The 17017-nt window shown below is 41.4% G+C and overlaps 1 protein-coding gene across 1 annotated transcript in view; it reads right to left on the bottom strand.

Moving 5' to 3' along the window:
- The window catches only part of TBC1D9 (TBC1 domain family member 9), a 70714-nt gene that overhangs the window by 35074 nt on the left and 18623 nt on the right, over window positions 1-17017 (bottom strand). Inside the window, exon 2 of the mRNA XM_042469753.1 lies at window positions 6839-6949. Within this exon, the coding sequence (XP_042325687.1) occupies window positions 6839-6949 (111 nt within the window). The remainder of the gene's footprint in view (window positions 1-6838; window positions 6950-17017) is intronic.

Raw genomic sequence — 17017 nt, 5'->3', positions numbered from 1 at the left:
GTAAGACTTTTAACAAGGCTCCCTATACAAGGCAGATGATGCTACTGTTGCATGGAGTTGTAGTTAGTTGACCAACAAAAACCAAAAATGGTTCCCCTTCAGCCTATGGGATGGGTGAAACCTGGCTTGAAAATAATATATGAGAAAAAGCTATAAGGGCCTTAATAGACCGCAAGTTAAACATAAGTGAAAAATATGATGCAGCAAGCAGAAGAGCCAATGCATGTCTAGGTTACATCAAGAGGGGTATGCTGTCCAGATCAAGGAAAGCAGTAGTACTACTTTAGTCTGTTTTGGCCAGACCTCACTGGGAATACTGCTGAGTTCTGAACACCACAGTTCAAGGACAAGTTGGAATGTGTCCAGAGGAAGGCAACCAAACTGGTAAAAAGTCGGAAAACTAAGCCCTATGAGGAAAAAGTAAAAAAAAAAAATGAGGATGTTTCACTTGGAGAAGAGATCCTTGAGAAATGATACGACAGCCACTCTGAGTATATGAAAGAAATGTTATGAAGAAGATGTTCAAGACCAAAGACAAAACAACAGATTTTAATTACAGGAAACATTAGAAGGAACTTATTTATTGTAAGAACTGTTTGATATCAGAATGAACTGCTTCAAATGATAATGGACTATCCTGCTTTGTAGGTCTTTAAACAGAGGTGGGAATGGCCATCTCCAGGGAGTGCTTTCGTTGTGTGTTGTATTCCAGGGGCTTGGACGAGACAGCTTTGTGATTCATTCCAACTCTATGAAGTACAAAATAAATTCCACTCCCAAGTATTCTGATATAGTTACATTATGCGAAGGCAGAATCAATCATCTTCAACAGGGATGATTTTTATGCTCGTGGATGCTCTGAGGGCCACAAGGACTGTCAAAATTCACCCTCAAAGGGAACCAAATCCAGAAATTGTTGGAAGTTGACTTTTATGGTTTTGAAAAACCATGTTTTAAAAGGCTGGAGTACAGTGGGACCCTGCAATCTATTTGAAAGGTGAATCTGCACTCACGAATGCTTCAGAAAGGCATTTCACCTTGGGGGTGGGGTAGAAAAAGGATGATCTGAATGAGCCAGGGATGAAGGCCACAAAAACACCCTGGGGGGGGGCACACTTTACCCATCTTTTGCTAAGGGATCAGGCTAAGCAATTTCTATTCATATTCCATGCAATATAAGAAACCAAAACATGTATGCTAGTGCTAGTTGAAGTGGTGATCACTAGACCAGTGCCAGTCCCTGAGCCACCGGCTGCCAGTCCTGGCATGCTACCAGGAAAGAAAAAAGCAATTGTAGCCAATGGCCAAAAATATGGGTCCAGTCCCTAGCACATGGGGGGGGGGGGGGCTGCTGCAGTTCTTCCCATGACAGTCTGAGAAGCACTGGTGTATACACTGTTATCCCACCAATTATAATGCACACAGCCAATTGATCTGGTATATTTTTCTTTTAAAGTGAAAGCTATTCATGCTTGATCCTTCATTTAAAAAAAAAAGAGAGAGATGAGTTTCAAACTATGATAAATAATCATCCTTTCATGACCAGCAAACACACTGGGCACAAGTCAGCCTACCAGGAACACGGAAAACACCCTTATACTAAGCCAGACCATCCAGTCTAGTATTGTCAACTCTGAGTCGCAGAGATTTTCTGGAGTTTCTGGCAGCCTTCTTTCCTAGACCCATCTGCAGATTTCTAGTTCTTTCCCACATAAATACTAACTGGATCAGACCCTTCTTAACCCTTCAGGATCAGGTATATTCAGGATGGCATGCTGATACTGAAACCATAAGGCATTAAATTGTTAAAGTAAACTGGATCATGCCTAAAGATTATACTGTACTGCCACATTAATAAAAATGCTATTACCAAATACCCCATATATCAGTGCTACTCATAGTGGAGGTCCTTGGACTGGTGCTGGTTTCTGGCATGTTTCCAAAAAGGAAAGGCACACTTGTATCCAGTGGTCACGGTCCCTGGCATATTGGGGGGAGGTGAACTATCTGTTAATCTCCAAATCAGATAGCCTGAGAAGAACTGCTATCTCAGAGTGTCAGAAAGGTAAAGGCAATGTGCAGCTTGAAAGTCAATTATTTCTTATAAACTGAATTATAAAACACTACAGAGAAATCACTTTCATGCAACTGTAAGCATAAGCTCATTTCAGGCACAGTTCTGCTGATGAGGAATGAGATCATTCTGTGCAGCTGCCAGGGAAGCATGGCATTTCTTGCACTGCACTCTGAACACAAAGCATATCTGAAAGCCTACATTATTAAGCAATGGCAGCAAAGGCTCATATATGACCATCATACTGGGCATTGATTGAGATTAAACTATGAAAATGTATTGCTGTAACTCCAGATGTGGTTTAAAGGCTTTCTGTAGCCTTTTAAACACCTACAGAGAGTCATAAAACAACAGAAAGGCACTGCACTTAAATCAAAACTACTGGGGAGATGTAAATAAATAATAAATAAACAAGGAAGCCACCCAAGATAATATGCGTTCACTGTGCTGGTATAACTATGCTGGTGTAGGTAGCAGCCACTCAGGTGATGGTTGGAGGGAAAAGTCCATGGCTGCAAAGGTGGTGAAGGAAGGCAGACCAAGGGACAGTCATTGTCATTAGGATGGGAAGGCTGCCAGTTGTAAGCAGCATATTGTCCAAGCCAGTTTCCCCAGAGCACCTGGCTCTCAGGATGAGCCCCAGAAGACAAGCACTGGAGAAACAGTATGTTCATAATTGGCTGCCTTCTCATCATGTAGATGAGGATTACAATGACAACTTTGTTTGTCAGCCCTTATCACCACTGACAAATGTGCCACTGCTTGCCTAATAGGTCACTCTGTTCACAAAGTGCATCAACTAGATTCCAGCCACCATGTATTGAGGAACAAAAATGCACTGTCCGCACACCACTACCACTACCATCTTTGTTCTGCCATCATCTTTTAAATTAATCCTGAATTATGAACTTTTAAATTACTTCTGAGTTATGGACTATTGTAGTTATATATTAATATGTCTATATATCAGAACCATCAGTAGTGTTAGTTTCTGCCTTTTCGATCATAGTGATGAACCCTGTGCCAGAACTGGCCCTTTAAAAGAAATCTGCACATGGTTCTTCATCTCAAGACTCAATCTCAGCCCTTTCATTCTCACTTTGTATGCACTTTGCACTCCTGTCTACTGTTGTCACCTCAAAACCCACAAAGAAGTTGCACAAATAGTCACATGACCCACTGTGAACAATAAGTGAGTGAATGAAAAGGCAGCTGCTGCTATCGCTGTGAAGAGAGTTGAAAACTCTCAGCAAAAGGTCAGTTATTTAAATGTAGGTTAAGGGAAGGAAGTCACAAATTAGATGTGGCTGTCATGAAGACATCCAGACCCAATTCAGAGTTTTGGCCCTGCATCAGTAAACGGTGAGCCTGGGGGAGATTCGGGGTAAATCACCCATGTAGACAAGTCCTCAGAGAGGAAAAATGACAACCTCCCTCTAACAAATCCTCCCAAGAAACTCTTACATATAGGATCACCATAAGTCGGAGACACCTTGAAGGCACACAACAACAAAAGATATTCAAACTCTGGGAATGCAGAGACAATGTGTAAAATCTAAAAGGTAGTCAAAGTGGTCAAGTCCTGTATGTTTCAGGGGGAAAAACCTCCTGCTTCCCATCATCACTATTGACCATTGGCAATAATCTTTGAGAACTCCTGGAGAACAGGAAAAGTCCCAGCAGACTGGAGGAGGGAAACCATTGTCCCCATCTTCAAAAAGGGGGGGGAAAGAGGATCCAAACAATTATCAGTTATTCTGACATACCAGGTAAGATTCTAGAGCAGATCATTAAACAGAGAGTCTGTGAACATCTAGAAAGCAATGCCATAATCACAAAAAGTCAACACGGGTTTCATAGAAAGAAGTCATGCCAGACAAACCTGATCTCTTTCTTTGATAAAATTACCAGCTTGGTAGATGAAGGGAATGCTGTGGATATAGTATATCTTGATTTCAGTAAGGCCTTTGACAAAGTTCCCCATGATATTCTTGCAAACAAGCTTGTAAAATGTGGGCTAGACAAGTTAACTGTTATGTGGATTTGTAATTGGTTGACCGTCTGAACCCAAAGGGTGCTCAACAATGGCTCCTTTTCATCCTGGAGAGAAGTGACCAGTGGGGTCCCACAGGGGTCTGTCCTGAGCCCAGTGCTATTCAACATCTTTATCAATGACTTGGAGGACAAAAGTGGGGCATACTTATCAAATTTGCCGATGACACAAAATTAGGAGGAGTAGCTAATACCCCAGAGGACAGGATCAAGATTCAAAATGACCTGAACAGACTAGAAAACTGGGCCAAAGCTAACAAAATGAAATTCATCACAGAGAAATGTAAAGTACTGCACTTGGGGTGGAAAAAGGAAATGTCCAGATATAGGATGGGGGACACCTGGCTGAGTGAAACTACGTGTGAAAGGGATCGAGGAGTCCAAGTAGACCACAAGTTGAACATGAGTCAACACTGCGATGTGGCAGCTAACAAGGCCAATGTGATTTTAGGCTGCATCAATAGAAGTATAGTGTCTTGATCAAGTGAAGTAATAGTGCCACTCTATTCTGCTTTGGTCAGGCCCCACCTGGAATACTGTGTCCAGTTCTGGGCACCACAATTCAAAAAGGACATTGAGAAACTGGAACGTGTCCAAAGGAGGGTGACTAAGATGGCGAAGGGTCTGGAAACCATGCCCTATGAGGGAACTGGGGATGTTTAGCCTGGAGAAGAGAAGGTTAAGAGGTGACATGATAGCCCTATTTAAATATTTGAAGGGATGTCATGTTGAGGAGGGAGCAAGCTTATTTTCTGCTGCTCCAGAGACTAGAACGCGGAACAATGGATGCAAACTACAGGAAAAGAGATTCCACCTGAACATTAGGAGGGACTTCCTGACAGTAAGGGCTGTTCGACAGTGGAACACACTCCCTTGAAGTGTAGCGGAGTCTCCTTCCTTAGAAGTCTTCAAACAGAGGCTGGATGGCCAGCTGTCGGGGATGCTTTGATTGTGATTTGCTGCATGGCAGGGGGTTGGACTGGATGGCCCCTGAGGTCTCTTCCAACTCTATGATTTTTTGATTTTATGATTCTATGACCAGAAGAGAACTACTGGCTAATGTTGCCATGAGGTTAGAACTATTATCTAGAAGTCTTAGGCTTGAGTGAACAGAATGAGCAGGGAATTTTCCAAATGCAAAAGAGCTTGCTGCCCACACTTTGAAGATAGCCAAATAATGCACATTGAGAACCAAGACAGCTAAGTTATTTTATTATGGCATAAGCTTTGGGGCCAACAGCCCATTTTATAGCAAGTATGAACTGTTTTCTCAGCTGGTTGGGCAGTTGAAGTATTCTGTTGTAGAATTCAAAGACATAGCTGAATTAATCTAGAAAATCAGTATGCAATGGGATCTTGTAGCACGTTTGAGACTAACTGAAAGAAAGATGTTGATAGCATTAGCTTTTGTAAACTTGAGTCAACTTCCTCAGATGCATGTAACCAGAGAATTACTGAAATGTCAATAGTACATACAGTGATATTACCTTAAAAATGGTCTCACAGCAATCCTTGCACAGAGGAGCTGAATAACATAGGTGTTTCACCTTGGAATCAATCATTGAAGTTCTTTTGTTCAAAAACGGTTATCTTGAGGTCAGACACAGAACAAGGGTCATGGAAGACTGAAATGTTTGTTTAATCTTGAACAAACAAATTCAGGAATTCTATCTCCCTGTAGCTAAAACAGTCAAGGCACTGGAGAGAACTATTATCTGAAAAAAGCAATACATACTGCCCTAAATGCAGCACTGTGCTGTCCCACAGGGGTGGGGGGTGGGGATTTCTTCCAATCTTTCTGCCACCGGTAGCATCAAAAACCAACTCCAGGGAACTTGCTGGCCCTTTTAAAAGCGTTCACTGCAGGTGTTGTAGGAGGGAAGGGGCTCGCCTCCTTCCAATTCGGCCAGCACAGTGGATTCCCCAGATCTCAGGATCCTGACCTCTGGTCAAGGTGATGGGGAAGAATTTCAGGGTAATAGCAGTGTTTTGAACAGAGGCTGCAGGCTGCCTTGGAACGGCTGCTTTGGACTGTCCAGAGGTCCATCTGGCCCTTTCTTCTCTCCCTTCCCTCCTCAAACCTCACTAGGTAACTGTCCCTAGGCCTCACGTTGTGGCCCTTAAATCTCCTGCCGTTCTCACCATCATTCTGAAAGGGCATTCTGATCTGTGACTTATATAGATTTACTCATCTTCACCTGTCTCATTGCATGGTATGCAAAGCCTCCCACACAGGATAACCTAAAGAAAAAAGCTGGTCTCTTAGAGAAGATTGTTCTGAACTGGTTTGATCCTTGTAAACTAAGCACAGTATCTTGAACAAGGCTCAGTAGAAAACTGGCAGCCCATTCATGAATCATATATGCATAGTAGGAAGCTCTACTGAACTGTCATCCCATCTCATTTTGTGCTAGCTGCAACTTCTGAATCAGTCTTAAGAGCAGCCTCCATAAAGCACACACAGGCTTCCAATGATCTAGGCATGTGGCCAAGCCATCCCTGTTGAGACATGGGTGCAGCTCCTGGCTGTCCACACTGCAGTGTCATATTAGAGAACTGTATGTCAGCCCCAACAGTTTTCAGATCCTTCCTCATCCAATAACGACAATCCATAAACATATTTTTTCCAACCTCTAGTTAAGACAAGATATAGTAGGCTAACATTTTAAAAATTTATAAAATTACACTCTGTGTAAGAGTTTACATACTTACCGCAGGCAATAGTCCAATATATCATTGAGTCTGGAGCCTGGTACAGAATTCTATATGGCGCTACCCTCGCACTTGAATCTAGCACAACATCAAGAGTTCCCACAAGAAGACCTGGAGAAAAGGAAATCCAATGGTGAGTACTGCTGGTATGGAAGACATAAAAACCTACAGCACAAGCTGAACACTCTTCTAAGAAAGGTTACAAAAGCATATAAAAATACATACTATTTTCACAGCTTGAGTACTAGCATCTGAGCATCAAATGCTATAAAATTAAAATGTGATTCCAAGCATCTTGAAGGATGCAACTGTAGCAAATACAAGTATACCAGCATGTAAGTTTTTAAAAAAGAAATTGGATAGAATAACAAGCAAGTCAGTATGTGGTTGTTGTTTTTTCTGATGAGGAATTCTTCTTTAATGGAAAGGATCATAACTCAGTGGCAGCTTTAGTCATGACTTCCACTGCAGATAACCAAATTTTTCTTCAGTCTCTTTCTGTTCTGCTTCTCTACCAGCTTCCTCCCTGTTCCCGATTCAGCTGGGTGGGCAGCTTGGAAACAAACCAGCAGTAGACTACCATTCTGTGCTTAGATGTAACAACCATACATGGTTTAAACAAGCCACAGTTTATAAGACAAAAAACAAACCATGGTTTCTAATTATGTTTTGTGGACTGCAATGGCAAACTACCTCTGATGAAAATTGCCAAGAAACCCGCATGCTTTAGGGTTGCTGTAAGTCGGAAACAACTTAAAGGCACACAACAACAACAAACAAACCATGGCTTGTATACAAAGCAGGTTCAGGCACAACAAGGCAGAATTCAACCAATCTAAACTATCACCACGTACACATACAACCAATATGAATAATTTTAATTGAAACATTCTTCTGTGCCCCAAAAAGGTTTTCCACTCATGGATATGCTCTTTTATGTCTAATACCTGATAACTGTGTGACAAAGGTGAAACTCATTCCAAAAATGCTATTCAAGCAAAAGCATTGCTGTTGAGTCTGTTACAGTGGGATGGACTATTGTGCTAAAGCAGTGACCAGTTACCTACCAGTGACCTACACAACTGCATTAATCTAGATGTAATGCCAGCTTGGCTCAATTTGGGGTGTTCTTAAATTGGGGTGTGGCCTGGGGTGAAAGGGGCAATCATACCACATCTTACTGCAGTACTGAACTGTTTGGCAGTATTTGGAACCAAAAGATTGCCCAAAAAATTAAATTTGAGGGGGAAAGCTTCTGCCAAATATGGAGGGACTACAAATATGGAGATGGTCCAAATCTAGCTCACAGGCTGCACCTTTCACCATCCCTGTATTACAGACTGCACCCGCTCCTCTTCTAGTATTTAAACAAGTGCTTATGAAACAGTGCTAGAGGGCATTTCCTTTTGCTTACTGTTCCTTAGATCTACCCTAATGACTTGGAAATTTTTAGATAGACCTCTTATCGTTTTATTCAGTTACATTAAACATTTTAAGCCACACACAGCCAGAATAGTTTAACTAGACACAAACTGTTTCTCATACTTTTTATTTGGGGTAATCCTCCTGGGACTCTTAATGACTCAAGCAAGATACAGACACTGCCACAATGCAGAAAAAGTCTCTTTTTGTTACTATGGAGTTCAAACTGTCAACCAGCACGTTTCTCCACATAATTAAAATCACACTCTTAGTAACTAGTTAGTTGATCTTTCTCTTCTATAAATGTATCTGTTCTTAGTCTTTTGACCAGAAGTAAGTAATCTTTCCATTCTCCCTTGCCATTCATACCATTAGCACTCCCCCCCCCCCGCCTATTTTAGACTCAATCAATAATAGGAAGGCATAACCTGCACAGCATTAACATATTGAACTATAATCTGTTCCTATATGAGCACCGAGCAATAAATAATTGAGTGTCATTTGGGACTTTGACCTTCCTTGTCATGTTGCTTCTTTGGCCTTTGTTTTGCATGAAAAAATTGCTTCAGTGGGCATTTTCTTCGACATTTCCTTGGTGAGTTATACACATAGCCAAGAACTAGCTATCAAGAGTACTTGAATTTTCCTCTTCTAATCCAAACTCCTCCATCTAGGCAAGACCATTAGAAGTGGTCTTAGTTTCACTGGTGACATCCCAATGAAGCAAGTTCTCATTATGCGGTGTGTGTGCGTGCTGTAGAAGGAACAGTGGTTGACAACTGTAGTGGAGGAAATGGGATCCAGCTTACGTGCCCAACTGGATACTGGTCAAAGAGAGAATGTTTACAACAGTGCAGTTCAAGGCTGCATGAATCTCAGGTCACCCTTGCACATATCATTTGGGAGAAGGAACAGCCCATGTGGCTGTCTGCTCTGTCACAACAACTTTAGAAACACTTTGTACTAGATACAACAGTCATGTTTGCGGTGACTATGCTGTTGTTTTCTAAAGTGTAAAGAATGATAGATATGAGAAGCAGATTTCAGTCCACAAAAGCATAGGTCATAATAAATCAGCTAGGCTAGGCTTGGAGCACCTTAGACTATTGTTTCTGCTGCTACAGATGAATACTTGTGCAATTGTTCTAACTGGTTGGGAAAGGGGAACAAAGATACAATATCATCATCATCATTGTCTATATTCATTTATATACAATATACAATACATTTATACACAATACGTTTATACACAATTATACACCCAAGGTGGCTTAGGTATTAAAACAAATACAATAGATAAACATTACAATAAAATTAGCAGCACTAAAATCAATTGGAAATATGATAAAATGTTAAAAAGTGGTTTAAAACAGTACAATAAAAACCATACAGCAATCTTAAAAGCTCTTCCTTTTAAAACCTTTTAAGAGCCTGTACAAATAAATGTCTTTGCCTGCTGACAAAGAGACTGCAAGAGTCATTCTAGCCTCCCTAGAATAGAATTCCACATCCTAGGGACAGCCACTGAGAAGATCCTATCACACAACCTCACTAATCTTGGCTGTGAAGGTAGTGTGATTGGAGGAAGGGCTCCTTCTAAGGCTCTGAGGCCTTGGGCAGGCTCATAAGGGGAGATATGGTCTCCCTCTGAAGCCAATGTATCGCTCATGTATCTTTAATGGTTGTGTAGAAGAGGAAATTTCAGCAGTGTTACTTGCCACGCAGCCAGGTAATGAGAAACAGTTGCTGAAATTCCCTCTTCCAGACAGCTACTAAAGGTATAGGAGCCATCTCCAGTTTTCACACTTCCAACCCTACCTGGCAGCCATTTCCATGATGAACTACCTACCACAGCCAAGCTTGTTCATCCCTTCAGAAGCACCAGCAAAAATCAAACAACCTAACCTTGGCAGAATCTTATCCTTTCAATCTTATCCTCTGACTCCATTCTCCCTTTTCAAATCATTAAGGGAAAGAAGAGACACCCAACAAGGTCACACTCACATCTGTGGCCCAGAAAAGAGAGGCATTTATTTATTCAGCTATATATACATACCCTACTTTTCTCCCCAGGAAAGGACTCAAAGCAGCTTACAAAATTTTAAAGTATCTGATGCCACCTTTGCCAGAAATTGCTTTGAAATGAAATAATATTCTCATTTTATGTAAATTTGTAGTTTGGTGATGCACCAGAGTTCTCTGGCTGGGAATTCCAAACACTCCTCCCTAAATTACAATCCCAGGATAAAAGGGCCCAAAGTATTCTTCCTGAAGACTTAACACCAAAACACTTGAAAGAGTAAGAGGGAAAGATGGTATGAAAAATATTTTTCTAGCATGACGTCTTTTCAGACTAGAATGGCCAATCAGCATTAGAATATGATCAGTGCAGAGAAAAGAGGAGAGGACACAAAAGGAGAGGGGTGCCCACAGCCATGCCATCTTCATACACACCAACAGCAAACCATGCAGCAGCGCAAAACATGGGGGGAGGGGAAAAACCCAGAGAAATAGAAGTGGAACATCCTGTTCCAATGCAGATTCTGTATATGTTTTTAGGAAATTAAAAACATGGCAAATAATCTGAGACAAAATGTGTGACATTTCAATTTCAGAAAGTACACAGTGCTCTAGATCTGAACAAGCTTTATCATCTACAGAGATTTCCTCTTCCTCATGCAGTCATCTTTGAGCATTTGCTTTCTGTTACACCTTTCTAATAGTAAGAAACAGATCAAAACTTGGTCCAGAAAGCCCATTCACACATATTTAAATAAATAAAATTCAGCTATGGACTCCTCCAGATGGCCAACAGTGCTAACAAAAGTTGGGCTGTTCTGTTCCTCTGATAAACACTTTGTGATGATTGTTATCCCTAGTTGCATCATCCTTCAGGAAGTAGTTAACTGAAATGAGTACAGTTTCCTTCCCTCTTCATTGGACCACCCAGAGGCACTGCAGAAATTGAGGCAAAGGATATGTATAAGAAACAGCCCTTGCTTGTATTGAAATCTGCCCAGATTAAAAAAAGAAAAGGAAACATCTACTGCCCTGGGATTCAAAAGTCACACCTGTTCTGAGGACTTCATTAGAAATAGATCAGGATGGGAGAGACATCATTTGGATATTTAAAAAAAAATCCCAAATCCCTACAGGAACAATAGCCTCCAAATCCTAAAGCTTTTTGTTAATTTGGGTGAGCCCAAATTAGCTTGTCCCAACTAGTCTCGGGTCCGACACATTGTGCTGGTAATACACTCGATGTGGTTTTTAGTACGGAGCAGGAGCAGCTGTGGGCAGAGGTAACTCAAATCTCTGCTCTGTCATGGATGGACCATTTTCTGGTCAAGGTGGGACTGAAGGTGGCTACCCAGATCCTCCTCGGGGGTGGAGGACCTATTAAGATGGTCCGCCCTCGAAAGCTGATGGAACCCAAAAGGTTCCAGGAAGCTCTAGAGGGACTTATGATTGGGACTGATGGCGATTCTGTCGAAGCCTTGGTCGATACCTGGAACAACGACATTACCAGGGCTATAGACTTTGGTGTTTATCACACTATACTCTTATAGTGCTACTATTCCACTTTAACTGCTCTAGCTGCCTCCTGTTGCATTCTGGGATTTGCAGTTTTAAGGAGGGGTATTTAGAATTCTCAGGCAGATTAGTAGCACTATAAGAGTATATAGTAGCACTATAAGAGTATAGTGTGATAAACACAGTATCGCTCCCAAGCATCCTTTCCGACTCGCTTCGAATAAAAAATCTTGGTATACAGAAGATCTTGGATGAAGCGGGCCATGCAACGACTAGAGCGCTGCTGGCGGAAACATCAGCGCTTATCCAACAAGACACTCCTTGAGAACTTACTGAAGTCTTATGGAGTGGTGATAGACGCAGCAAATAATTCTTCCTACGCTGCACGTATTGCGTCTGCAGAGTCCCGTCCAGCAGAGCTGTTCAGGGTGGTTAGAGAGCTGACACAACCGCCTCCCACCCTGAACCCTTTGCTTCGACCAACTGTAGCCTGCTGTGACGCTTTCAATGACTTTTTTGCAGATAAAATCTCCTGGATAAGGGCTGATCTTGATGCCAGCTTTCTTACAGAATCAGTAAGAGAGGTGTCCAGAGACTCCGTGGACCATTTTAGACTGGATCATCTTGAGTTTGTGAGTACCGATGAAGTGGACAAGCTCCTTGGAAGTGTAAGGAAGACGACATGCGCTCTCGATCCTTGCCCATCGTGGTTGACCGCCCAGGGAGGGGATGCTATGACTACGCTATTACGATCAATAATTAATGCATCCTTTTGGGGAGGGCAAATTTCCATCACAGCTAAAATTAGCAGTAGTAAAACCACTTTTAAAAAAGCCCTCCCTAGATCCCCTGGAGAGAAACAACTACAGACCAGTCTCCCTATTACCTTTTTTGGGCAAGGTGATCGAGAGAGCAGTAGCCTTCCAACTCCAGGCTGTCTTGGACGAAACTGATTATCTGGGCCCATTTCAAACTGGCTTTACGGCGGGATATGGAGTGGAGACGGCCATGGTCGCCGCCTTAATCGATGACCTCTGTCTGGGCACAGACAGGGAAAGTGTGGCCCTGTTAGTGCTCTTGGAAATCTCAGCGGCTTTCAATACCATCGACCATGGTATCCTTCTGGAACGCTTGAGGGAGTTGGGTATTAGGGGCACTGCGCTCCAGTGGCTCCGATCCTACCTCTCGGGCAGGTTCCAGATGGTGAGGCTGGGAGACAGTTTCTTCTAGAAAAGAGCTGACATCTGGCGTCCCTCAAGGCGCCATTCTGTCCCCCATGCTATTTAACATTTACATGAAACCGCTGGGAGAGATCATCTGGAGACATGACACCCAAATATGCTTCTCTATGCCCCCGACTGCTACAGTGACTAAGGATGACTTCTCCCCTCTGAATCCCTGCCTTGAGTCAGTAATGGGCTGGATGAGGAAAAACAAACTCAGGCTGAATCCAGAGAAAACAGAGGTACTTGCCATAAGTTCCTTAGGTCCAGGGAGGGAAATTTGTCTACCACTCCTTGATGGGATCACACTTCCCTTGAAGGATGAAGTTCGCAGTTTGGGAGTACTTCTGGATCCGTCTTTACATTTGTCATCTCAAGTGGATGCGACGGCCAGAAGTGCTTGGTACCAACTTCGGTTGATATGCCAACTGCGACCCAACCTCGACCGAAAGGACCTTGAAGCTGTAGTACACGCTCTGGTAATCTCTCGTCTCGATTTCTGCAATGCGCTCTACATGGGGCCACCCTTGTATCAAGTTCGGAAGCTTCAATTAGTGCAAAACGCAGCAGCCAGGCTGGTCACTAACTCTTCAAGATTTGACCATATAACACCTATCTTGAAAGATCTACACTGGCTCCCAATTAGCTTCCAGGCACAGAACAAGGTGTTGGTCATTACCTTTAAAGCCCTACATGGCTTGGGTCCGGGTTACTTATGGGAACGCATCTCCCTGTATAATCCGCCCCGCACTATTAGAACAAGTGGGAAGAATTTGTTGGAAATACCATCATCCAAACATGTTTCTACTTCCCTGAAGGCATTTATTATAGCGGCCCCCAGACTTTGGAATGGACTCTCAGAAGAGACCCGCCTTATTACATCTCTAGAAATCTTTAAGAAGGCGGTAAAGACAGAACTCTTTCGCCGTGCTTATCCTCCTGACCTCCTATGAAGATCATTAGTATGGAAAGAGTCCAGCTGACCCCTTGATTGATGGATGCTATTGTTTTTAGATTTGATGTTTTTTAGGTTTTAGGTTTTTATTTTATTGTGGTTTTAATGTTGTTGTAATGTTAACTTTGTGATTTTAACCTTGTTGTGATCCCGCTTTGATCCATGGGGAAGAGGCGGGAAGATAGAAATAAAAATTATTATTATTACATTATTATTATTATTATTATTATTATTATTATTATTATTATTATTATTATCCTTTTCTGAGGGATACAAATTGAATATCCCTTGTCTGGAATTCCAAAATGTGAAATACTCCAAAATCCAAACCCTTTTGAACTATGTACAGTGCGCCCACATCATACGTGGGTGCACTATGCGCAGCTTCAAGCTTATGCTGAAACTGTACAACAATAAAACGTATGGCGTGCACGTGCCATGCAGGGTTGCGAACACATGCCCCATTGTTTTCAGAGGTGTGTGAGCATACTCAGAATTCCCCTTATGCAGGGGCATCTGGAATGGATCCCCCACATAAGGCAAGGGCCCACTGTATCTGTACTGTTTGCAATGCTAAAGAGAGAAGCAAGGATCTATGGAATGGCAAGAGGTATGTACAATTGGATTCCTGCCATTTCACAGATCTGTAGTCTCTCTCCAGAATCCAGACTCATTAGGGGCTGGAACAGACGCCCCATTAAAGCTGCATTCCGGGTGTCTTGGGAGCATGGCATTTACATACCACATGCTCCCAAGATGCTCAGAGGCTGCTCGGAAGTCTGCTGGCTGCCCAAATGTGGGCAGCTTCAAGTTGCTACAGTGGCGCAGCATTTACACACCGCACACTGCCAGAGTGCCAAGAATACGCCCTGAGGCTTCTTTTCTGCTCCTATTTGGGCTGGGTTCAGGGTGGATTAGGGCTGCAGTGTGGGTCTGCCATGGTCCCAGTGCATCTTGGGCAGGGGTTGCTTCAAGCTGGCCTTTTGTGGCAGTCTGTTTCGGCCCTAGGTCTCATTGTGTATAAACAAATACAGTGGACCCTCCACATTCACTGGGGTTATGGGCAAATGATCTAGTTGAAGTGGAAAAACAACAAATTAAAAAACACTATTTTTTTTTCCAGAGACAACACCTCTGTAGGAATCTCTAGGTCCTCCAGTGCAACTCTGTGGTCTATAGCTGCCAAAAGTTGACCATAGAATCATGCTGGAGGACCTACAAATGCCCAGACAAGTTTTTTCTAGTAATTTCTATGTCATCCAGTGCAACTCTATGGTCAACTTCTGTCAGAGCTGCGCTGGAGGACCTAGACATTCCTAGAGGAAACATATTAATCAAATCCACAAATAATCAAATCTGCAAAAGTCAAAACAGCAAATGTGAAGGGATGACAGGTATTCCAAAATCCTCCCGTAAAATCTGAAATATGGAACATTTTTGGTCCCAAGCAGTTTGGATAAGGGATGTTCAACAATTAAGCAAAAATAAGTTTACATTCTTATCATAAACAGATGCCTACTTCATTGTTGGCTTTTAAAAGTCATATTTTCTGTTTACTATTCCCAGAACCTCCCAAGCTACATTATCTCTAGGCTGTCTCTATGTGACCAAGAATCAGCCAAGAGTGAACCATGAATGGCGTCTGGGCAGTGGGAAAAAATCAGTAAGAAAATGGGGGAATAAGGGTAAAGCCAGATGCAATTACCTCCTGCATCTAAGTATGAAACTTAAAACACTTTGCATATAATAATAATAATAATAATAATAACAACAATAATACTTATTTATTTATACCCTGCTTTTCAGCCATTCTCAGAAGGTCAAACGTAGAATCCAGCTCTATATATGTGTACTTGGAAGAAAATTCCACTGCTTTTACCAAACCTTACTCTCAGCCTTCATCTTTCCATTTTCATTTATTAACAACACAGATTTTTAAAACATGTTCATATGTTATAGTAACAAGGAACCTTATTTTATTAAAAATCCTATTTAGTTTAGAAATGAAACTGACAGTTCCTACTGCCAGTTCAGCAAACAGCGAGATATTGTAAGTGAGCCATATGAAAAATGGTTATTTTTTAAAAAAGGTTCTTAAGAATTTAAAAGGTCAAAAACTTGCTTCAGGTTTTCTGGTTGTTCTGCTTTGTTTTAAATATATATATTTGATTTGGATTTCGTTCTCTGCATTTTCAAGCTGTATTTAAAAACAACTATAACTCTTGTGACACCTTACAGACTAACTTTTTTTCCTTAGCATAAGCTTTCATGAACTATTGCCCGCTGAGCTAAAGCTTACATCATATAAAACGTGTTAGTCTTTAAAGTTCCACAACACTTGTTTTTTCTGCAATAAACTAAAAATAGACTAACTGGAAAGATATAAAGTGCATTTGTTGTTAAAAGCAGAATGTTATTGACTAAAATTTTGGACAAAGAAAATGTCACTATTTAACCCAAAATGACAAAGAATGACACCTTTGAAGAAGGAGAATTAAAATTTATTTTAGGAGACGATTTTAAATTTATTTATTTATTTATTTATAGATAATACTGCTGTATACTTTCTACTCCCAGCCCGCAATAAATCTCAAGGTGATGAACAAATAAAAACCAATTAAAACAACACAAAGATAAAATATTTTAAATACATTAAAATACTCTTTTAAATACATCGAAAAGCAGTCTAAAACACATAAAACTATTCCTTATCAATAATAATAATAATAATAATAATAATAATAATAATAATAATAATATCATCAGCATCAGCATCCTTGGGTTGCAAAAGGCTCTTACAAGTTTGTTGCCCTCATACAATACTGGCCATGTATGATGTACCCATATATCACAATCAGAGCTTGGAAAAGTTACCTTTTGGGATTGCAGCTGTCAGAACGTCACAGCCAAAAGGCATGTTGGCTTTAGGATCCTAAGGGTTGTGGCCTCAAAAGTAACTTTTGTGAGCCATCTTCATGATACAAGTAGAAAACATGAATATCCAGAATATTGTAAAGAAAACATCTCATTCTAATTTTTAAAATT

The sequence above is a fragment of the Sceloporus undulatus genome, chromosome 5 (genome assembly GCF_019175285.1).
Source record: "Sceloporus undulatus isolate JIND9_A2432 ecotype Alabama chromosome 5, SceUnd_v1.1, whole genome shotgun sequence".
NCBI lineage: Eukaryota > Metazoa > Chordata > Lepidosauria > Squamata > Phrynosomatidae > Sceloporus > Sceloporus undulatus.
Note: the sequence above shows the minus strand (reverse complement) of the source record. Positions and strands in the feature narration are given on the sequence as shown.